At 50.3% G+C, this 9399-nt stretch overlaps 2 protein-coding genes across 2 annotated transcripts; both read right to left on the bottom strand.

Moving 5' to 3' along the window:
* Window positions 1–5560: 5560 nt before the first annotated feature.
* Z518_02527 (uncharacterized protein) lies at window positions 5561–6400 on the bottom strand (the record flags this gene model as incomplete). Its single annotated transcript, XM_013419555.1, has 4 exons — window positions 5561–5945; window positions 6000–6103; window positions 6156–6290; window positions 6380–6400. The coding sequence occupies 4 exons, from the start codon at window positions 6398–6400 to the stop codon at window positions 5561–5563; spliced, it is 645 nt and encodes a 214-aa protein (XP_013275009.1).
* An 840-nt stretch (window positions 6401–7240) lies between these two features.
* On the bottom strand, window positions 7241–8775 carry Z518_02526 (uncharacterized protein; the record flags this gene model as incomplete). The annotated part of the gene is made up of 3 exons (XM_013419554.1): window positions 7241–7280; window positions 7346–8319; window positions 8659–8775. The coding sequence occupies 3 exons, from the start codon at window positions 8773–8775 to the stop codon at window positions 7241–7243; spliced, it is 1131 nt and encodes a 376-aa protein (XP_013275008.1).
* Window positions 8776–9399: the final 624 nt, after the last annotated feature.

Below are 9399 nucleotides of genomic sequence, written 5' to 3'. Positions count from 1 at the left end.
TATGGGACGCCGCCACGGGAAAGCAGCTGCGGGAGTTCTACGGCCACGAAGGTTCGGTCTATTGCGTGGCATTCTCGCCCGACGGCACCACCGTCACGTCCGGTTTTTCGGAGGGGTCTGTGAGGATATGGGACGCCACCACGGGAAGGCAACTGCGGGAGCTCAACGGCCACAAAGATTCGGTCTATTGCGTGGCATTCTCGCCCGACGGCACCACCGTCGCGTCCGGTTCGGAGGACAGGTCAGTGAGGATGGTACGTCGCGGTTTAAGAGGGAATCTTTGTCAATTTCTGCCAATTATTCGTTTACGGAATATATATAAGTAAAGCGGCCACCCCCAGCAGATAGTTTTAGTTAGCATACACATTCTGTTTTCGCCGCTACAACCACATATTATATGCTGCACATCTTCGAAGTTAATCTAGCAATTTGTTCGCCGCACAATCACACTATTTAGATGTAGTTATATTTTTTTTCATTCGAGAGGTGCAGAGAATCGCACACATATTTTGGGGGGGTGATATGGGGGCTGCCAAACCAGCATCTGTCTCGACTCAAATCAACAACCAACACACCACACAACAGGCCGAAGTGGGAGCGCAAGCTTAAGGATCGCTTCAAAGGCAGGTAGGTAAGAGCGTTAAGGTGCATGAAGGTAGAATAATAATAGTTGCGCCCAAAAATGTCTATTGCTGTCTTGTTGTTGCTTGCCTCTCCGTTATGTCTCCTTTTCCCTCTTTTCCTGTGTCTCCCTCCGAAAGAGAGCCATATGTCCAACATTTGCACTGTTTGCTCCCTCTGTCACGTGACTGCTTGGTATATGCCTACCTCGACCCATCACAATATATACGAGATAGACGTTTGCGACTCCATTTCTAGACTGTTCGAGATGAATCTGAATAGCTTAGCGGCTAACCAGACGCACATGTGATATATAAGGCTGAGGTATAATTGGCGAAATTTCTGGAAATAGTTAATATGTCATGCTATATGGCTATCTCGCGCCTACGCCAAGACGCTAACACCCTCCTTCCCTTTTTGGAAAACCTTCCTGTATTTCGCGCGTGCCCCACTTTTAACCCTCTTTCAGCCAATGATAATGCGTCCAAGGCCTCTCGGCAAACTAACTAAATCGGGACGGCTAGTAAGTATCAACTGTCTCTCACTTCCACGGCCCCCTTCTCGCAACCAACACCGTTAACAGCACCCTCAACGGCACTCAAATCGACGCCAATTCAACGCCAATGAACCCTCTCTCCGTTATGTCTCACTCTGCTGTCTCTGAAACCTCAGGAAGCCCTGAAACCCCTGTTGACGAGGTCGCAACTCAGCTTCAACAGGAATTCGAAGCGCAATTTGGCGAATTTGAGGCTGAAAACTAGGTTCTACCGCTAAACGACGGTGAAGACATTGTTGGCAAAGTTGAGGACCTTTATAGACAGCCTTTTGCATCTCCTTTCCGTGAATTTATGGACCCTGAGGCCCTGTAGGCTTACCTTGATGATTGATCAGGACCTCGTGGACATGCCATGAGGATTAAAAATCGAAGTAAACCTGACTCTCAGGGCGCTGTCAGCTCTATCTCTCTAGTCTGTGATTGTGCAGACAGCTGTTCTCACTACGAATTTGATCAAGGTATACGGAAAAGGAATAAATCAGCCAAGCATCGCAACTGTGGCTTCGAAATGACCATAAAGCGTAATCCACAAAACGGATTTATGGCATCTCAACTATGCCGACGATCAAGAACACTCTCATACACCATCCTGGCATCCGTCGGCGCACACCAGTCTCCGTTGTCGCGCCAGAAGACGTCAAGTGCCTTCGGAGAGATCAAAATGTCGCAATCGATGCCAACATAACCAATTCCGCCGTCTCAAGACGTCCTCAGTTTAGTGGGCACCTGTGTTCTTTTGTCGTGAGTCATATCCCTCTATACGCTTTGTCGCGAGTCTACAAAACCTGTCAAATAGCAAAAATCAACCCTGAAGCGAGCGTGGATGCTCTTCGAGCACTACCGACAGGATGGGAAGGGTGTTCAGGCTCTTTTACTGGAACCTGGGGGCTTCTCTGCCTGCATCTAGTCCGCCGCTCAGTCCTAGAGCGGGATGTCCTTAGGGTTGAGGATTTCGACGTTCATTGGCGGGTTGATCGCTTCAAACAGCCTCAGTATCGGTATGCCGACGGTGCACAGCCTCCATAGGTTCTCACTCGCCACAGATTTGATTCTCCGGTTAATCAACGAACGCCGAGCGAGTTTGAGCGGGTAAACACCGAAATTGAGCGAATTAGGGAGTTAAGAAGACCGTTAACAGCGTTCACGGCGACAGGGAGGCTGTCAGGAGAGCCAGCAGCGACAGGAAGTGCGCCAGGAAGATCAACAACGACGGCAACAGCATCAACAGGAGCCTCAAAGGCTTCTTCGGATACCACCTCGACGTCCTAGACAACCAATCACAAAGCGCACACGCTCTCGGTCGCCGACAACGCTAGTTGGTCGAAATAGCATTCCCGGCACGTCGGTATGCGCCTAAATTGAGGTGCTCTTTGAGCACTTTTCAAGTTGGCAAAGAGGTGCGCAAAATGGTGCAAGGATGGAGTGCTCGAGCAAGCCGATCTGTTTGAGCCCATTCCCGTAGAAAATTTATCAAACTCGTTCCCAACGTGCTCTACAGAATGCTCTATGCCATTTATCAAGTTGCGTCTCCGTCCGACCTCGCTGTCGTTGCCGGCATCGTGGTTCGATTTCCACGAGCACATGCAAGACAAAATGGAGGTGCGGTTGGGAGGCGAGTCCGATGGGGATGATGCGTAGATGTAGGGTCGGTAAGCAGAGGTGGATGGTACTCTCTGGCTGGCCGTGGACTGGATCCGATGAGTCCCTCGCCGACATAGACAGTGCTCCCTAGATGGGCCATGGACTGGATCCGATGAGCCCCTCCGCCGACGCTAGGTGAGCCGTGGACTGGATCCGACGAGTCCTCTCGCTTTACGGAATAATGATTTTCCAGGATTGAGTAGTGAATATGGATCGTCGAGTATGTTAAATGGAGGTATCTGATTGGCTGTATTAAATTTTTGCGGGGCACGCGCGAAATACCCATTATACTATTTGGTTGCTCTGTTCTCTTACAAGTTGCCGGGTGGAGACTTCCAGACTGATGGGTGAAGATGTACGCCTATCGTAAGACTGTCACTATACGGCATCTTAGTTTGCACTGTTGGCTGGGCCAAAAACGTAAGAACTACAGGCTGGTGATCTCCCTCTACAAGGGCACGGATTGAATTAAAATCGGGCAGTTACCGCGTCTTGTCGTCCCGCGGTGCCCTATGGTCACCTTTGCATTTAGACTGCAGAATTTTTAGCAAAACATTTCTTGCTCAGCCTTGGGACGTCAATTCCTCGTCATGCCTCTATCTGAAAACGATACGGAGACATCTGTTACCAAAAAAAGAGTTGGGCGAGTGCCCGGAACCGGAAGGGGACCTACTCTTAGAAGGGAAACAATATAACAATCAGATGCTGCGGCAACCCAGTCGAATAAGGGGTCACCCAATGTGAAGAGTGATGTTCTTGTGCGAAAGAGCTTCGCGTGGGAGGAAACTGCTTCTCTCCAAGATGCCTTCAGGAGATTGCGTGCTGAGAATTTGCCAAGGTCATCAATACAGCAAAGCGCAGGTCAAATCGGAAGTCGTGACTGTCCTACAATCTCACGACCGAGCCCTGGGAGCTCACCTGTCCTTGCGCTACAGTGTGCGCCAATGAATCGTTCAAACCTTTTCCACAACGCGGCCCAGACGGCAGGCTGAGATATCTCCAGTTTTTCATGAAAGCTGCAGGCTCATGCTGGCCACGGCACCGTTCAAAGCTCGCTTCCATCTTTGCCGCCCGAGCATCATTGCACGAGAAGCCGTCGATGCCACAGCTGGCATGCTTTGGCCGACGCTCGATACTTTGAACTTCTTACAGCCGATGAATGAGAACAAGGGAAGACAAAGTATAACTATGTCGTATGTTGTTCTGACCAGATCAGCACCCGCCTGCGCCCAATGTGGGTACGGACGAAGCTTCCCCTGACTAGAACCCAGATCAGCAGGCTAATATGGGTGTTGGCGTCAAGCTGGGTCTAACCATCGACCATCACACAACTCACGTTCCACGTGGCTTCAAGGAGTCGCTTGTTAGGTAAACTTGACTTCACTGGGGATGAATGTTTCCGCCCCTTGGGAGGGGGATGGGGGCCTGTGCGGCTCGCTTGGACCTTATCAGAGTCTTTACGAAGGAGCTCACCATATTGGCAATACCATGCTCGCTGGTGATTCGTAGTTGGGTGGGACAGGCCATTACTATCCTTGGCCTTGGATTGGAAAAGGTTGCAATGTGTCCTCGAGGGTAGGGTGGTTTCGGGAACGACTTGTGTGCATGGGCAGCAAAGACCTACTCTGCGACCTGTACGTGGTTCTGCCTGCGAATCTTACCCTCGTCGTGAGAGCCAACGCAGAGAGGCGAATCGACGCGTCGTGCTGGTGGCGAGCACGTCCGCGACCCGACAGAAAGAGAGAAAACACCATTCTTTGACGACAAACTCGACCGAAGAACCCAGTGGCATCTGGTCCATGAACAGCAATGGGCACCGAGTATTGATATTTATATGAGTTGTGGCTGTGATCATTCTACGCTTCGCCATCCAGTATGAGGGGCATACAAATGGTGTCTCTGAATAGATAGCCTAGTCCATAGATCAGTGCCAATTTCCAGGAACTCGACAGACTTCTTTCTTGCCAATGCTCGTGCTGTTGGTCTGTTGCAATACAGGTCTGACTGGTAAAGCTGGGCTCAGTCGTGCTAGATGAAGCATACAGCGGTGCATTTGGATCGGTTGAATCATTTGAACTCGGGTAATAAAGTGAAATTTTTTGCGATGTCATTGTTTGTGAACTGCGGAAAGGTCAATCGTAACCAAGCTACAAGGTCGTCTTCAGTCGTTGAACTCACCCACAACTTTCTAGCAGGTTTCCTCATTCCAGCCTGGCCATTCAACCTCGTCACGCCGATGGCCGGCGATGAACCAGAGTCAATATGTGTAATGAGGCTGATCCTCTACAGGGCAGACCATATGCCGAAAGTTCATCTTCCTCTCAAGATGCGATCTACGGATGCTCTGCATTGGTCAAGCAAATAGCCTCCCAGACCAGCTAGGGCTTGGAGAAAACTTGAAAATGCAGGATGCGCTTGGAACAAGGTCAGAATACTTGAACATGGCTTCCGACATCACTGAGCATGGCACGGCAAGTTGAGCACAACACACGGTAGTCTATTTCCTATTGCCATTCTTAGCGGGTACATGACTAACCCAATATCTCACCTATCGAATTTGCCGAATAGTCGACATACATTCTGAGCCATACTGTGTCATCGTCTGCCTCATTTCGCCTTGCAATGATGCTTCCAAAATTTTGGATCAATACCAAAAGTAGTGTCAACACCAGTTCACCCATCTCGACACGGCCGGAACCAAAATGCCACCAAGCTATGAGTCTGCATCGTAACGTTTGACATTCAGTTGCTCTTCTTGTCGCCACCGCTCGGGTTCAACTGGTTGTACTTGACGCTCAACTCGTCATATTCTCTCTGAAGTCCTTCAGCTTGACTCTTCATCGCTTCCAGTTCCTTGTCTTTCTTCTGGAGTTGCTTCTTGAGTTCACCGATCTGATCTGCACGATACTCTGGACTGAGCTTTTCGCCTTCTTTACCACCGGCCTTGTGATTTCCTTCGTACATCTTAACTTTCTCTTCGAGACGAAGGACATCGAGGATCATGCCGTAGGTGCGATTGAGGATCAGAGACAGGAAGAGGGTAAAGCCAGTCAGGTACATGTTGCGTTGTGAGTAGAATCTGCGAGCTTGAACTTCCATGCGTTCGGAACCAATTGCCGCGGCTCGTCTACCAAAGTGAGTTGACATTTGGATTGGAAGCGTCGGAGTTATTTTATCTTACCCTGCTCCAGTGGTGTCTTTCATCAAAGCGGCCATTTCGACCTGGACCCGATAAACTCTATTGACGCTGTCGAGGAAGAGAATAAGAATGAAAATGAAGGTGATCTGCAAGAGTTTTTAGTCAATAGCCTTCAATCTTGAGAGCGTTCGACCGTACCTTCATTCCATATTGTAATTTTGCAACCAACGGGCTTTCTGAAATGAAATTGAACATCTTGCGTTTCACGGTGAACGGCAAGGGGACGATGAGAGCCATAAAGAGTAGCATCTCGGCCACCAGAAGAACAAATACCTGTCCGGTGGAATCAGTATCAGTCCACACGTCCCATCAAATGGAGCGTGAAGTCAGGCAGGACTACGACGAGCGGGGGGAAGACGGACCAGACTGTAGTAGAGCGTCATAGTTGCGATTTGGGATTGTTGGAGGACTAAGCCGCAAGATCTTGATGGTTAGGGGAAGTGGAGGGTTGTATGGTAGAGAAAACTCCAGGACCAGATTTGAGGAGCCCCGTCAAATACCTGAATGTTGTGGTGGAAGGAGAGCAAAGAGTATTGACCAAGAGAGGTGTTTGAAGAAGAGGCTACCTTGCAAACAGCTGGTGCACGAGATTTGGCTGCAGACTGAGAATTGACCTGCATTGCGTCACACGATCCCAGGTTGGCTGGGTGCACTGCTGGGCAGGCGTCACTTTGCCACTTACTCCACGGTAATTATGCGAAGCACAGTTCTACACTAGGAGACCTGTCATGAACACATTTTATTCGAAAGGAAAAAGCTTCTCTAGGTTCATTGTTCCAGAGTCATTAACAGCACGGTCCCTCTTCTCTTTCCAGTTCATATCGGTTTAATAGAAAGAAAGCAAGCACATCGTATCGCATGGTCCACTGGCATATCTCATAAAGAGCAATCAAGCACATCTGTGTGGATGCTTTACTTTCAACCATTCGAGTCAGACGTCGCAATTTCCTGATTCTCGCATCTGGACGCAAGAGCACCATGGCGGAACGTCGCTGTTTTTTTTAAAAAAAAAAAAAGTGGTATCATCCCATCACTCTGGACCGTCCCTTTTAGTTCAATATCCTAGTATCCCAGGACGAAGGAACTCCGTGTGAAATCCAACCGGCCGCCGAATTCGTGTGGACTGGTAGATTTGTATTCGAATCGTCTCGCTTTCCTGCTTCATTTCTGCGTGCTGTGTTCACATTCCATACTTTTGAAGCGAATACTTCGATTTCAGCTTCTCACCACTCAAATTCACCTTGGCCCTTGTGGAACACGTACCTATAATAAATTATCAGCGCAAAGATGGTCTCAGCCGACTGTGCAGATGGAAGGAGAGAACTTACTCATTGCCATCGACTCTCAAAATTCCATCCTTGAGAGTGCATTTCCACTTGTTCTTGACTCGCTGGACTTTGTCGTAGGTGCAAAGCATGACCTGGTCGGTATTTTCGCCATCTTCATCGTTAGCTGCTAGATCATCGGGGTCGTCCAGGTCGGAATTGATTGCATCTTCATCGTCAACGCCGCCATTGTCATCGTCCCCTGCTGCATCACCCTGTGCACGTGCAATGCTGAGATTGGTTGATGGTCGTGGAGATTCCTCGCCTGAAAGACCGCCAACTCCTCGTCCGCTAGGTTTGCCAAGGATGGATCGTTCTTCCAACGGTAACAAGAGACCGCCGCCTTCGAGTTCTTGCTGCTTCACCATAACATGTGCTCGTATGAGGTGATCAGCCTGAGTCCTATGTGAGGCAGCCAAGGCTTTTCGTGAAGCATACTCAGCGTCCCACTCGAGATGAGTCTCGCCAGATCCGTCAGTTTGGCTCGAGTTGATAGGAGCAGTGGCCTGGGATTGGATGTCAGGAGCGTACTCCTGAACTCCGGCAAAGCTTGAAGAGGTTTCTTCCTGCTTGATGTAGCTGGAAGTCGGCGGGGCAGACGGTTGCAAAGGAACTCGAGGCTGGTTGGCTTGGAGCTGTGCAATTTGAGGGCCAGCTCGCGCACCAAAGTTCTGGTGCAGATTTAAAGCGGCGCGGTCGCGGGCTGTCAGTGGCTGACCCTGCTGGAAAGAAGGGGCTTGATAGGTTTGTGGCGCAGGGGCTTGAGAGGGATACGTAGCATTGTTCTCGTTCTTGATAGTAGGAGCTGACGGGACTGCGTTTTGGGAGGAAGGGGTGGCGATGACATTGCTATTGCTGGGAAGAGTCTGAGGAATGGGTTTGGTGTTGCTAGGAAGGGTTTGTTCTTTTATGGGGGCTGGAGGTGGATCCCATGGCAGCTGAGCGACCTTGAGGCCAGAGAGCTTCTTCTGCCATTCCTGTCGAACAAAAGTCAGTATGAATAAGAAAATTATATTCGAGGTGTGATGGTGGTCCCAAACAGGCTAGCGGGGGGAGGGAATTGGTGGCTAGGCAGACAGTTCGGCGTATAAAGAGGCAATGAGTCAGAGGGGTCGCAATTCAAGATTCAAGAACCTCCCGATCCCCGCCCTCGCCCCCGGACTCGCTCGCCCTCCTTCGCACCCGCTCTTATTCCCATGAGCCGATCTGCAACCACCCTCACTCCCAAACCCCCCGGGTTTGGGCATGATAGTTTGGTCCAGATGAGCAAGAGGAGGTTATTGACAGGGCCAGGTATTCTGTGGAGGGTAACCCACCGACTTGAGCAAATCTAGCGTCGCCAGTTCCACGCCGCCTTCTTCGAAATCTTGCCGTGAGTGTTCGCAGACATCGTTGATGACTTTGGCATAGACGTCACCCTGTGTGAATGACATGTTAGCACCGCTGAAAGATACCTGGCTGTGAGAGAAGAAAAGGGCAAGTGAGGGTACGGCGCGGCGAAAGGATGACCGAGGGCGCGAGATACTTACCACTGAGGCCTTCGACATGATGTTTCTTCGGTCACTGTGATCCGTTTTGACTCGCTGCTGTCTTCAAACCTCTTATCATGCCAGGATGTGAAGCGAATATCAAGGTGCAAGGAATGCAGCGGTAATCCTTAGACGAGTGTGCGATAGAAGCAATGGTGGGCGTAGGTGCCGCGAGGGAGGACGGAGAACGGCAGTGCGTGCGACAGGATAGGGTCGGGTTTTGAATGGCGACAGTGTCTCTCGCTGCTCATTAAAGTGAACTGAGACAGTCGCGGTGCATTCGCAAGTTGAATAAATACCAGTGTAAGCCAGGACTCAGTGCATGAGCCTCGGGTTGTTGGCCGGGTTGTTGGTGAGTGAATGGCAAGTTCAGAAGAACGAGATAGAAAATGACCCCAATTCACCATCGGGCACCCGCACTGGCCGCTCACCTGGCCCGAAAGAGCCTTGGCCACCCAGCAACCAACCCGCAACTTTGAACTTTGAACCGCTGCATACAATCCACATTGGCGGTCACTGGCAACTGGC

Source organism: Rhinocladiella mackenziei (genome assembly GCF_000835555.1).
Source record: "Rhinocladiella mackenziei CBS 650.93 unplaced genomic scaffold supercont1.2, whole genome shotgun sequence".
In the NCBI taxonomy this organism is placed as follows: Eukaryota; Fungi; Ascomycota; class Eurotiomycetes; order Chaetothyriales; family Herpotrichiellaceae; genus Rhinocladiella; species Rhinocladiella mackenziei.
Note: the sequence above shows the minus strand (reverse complement) of the source record. Positions and strands in the feature narration are given on the sequence as shown.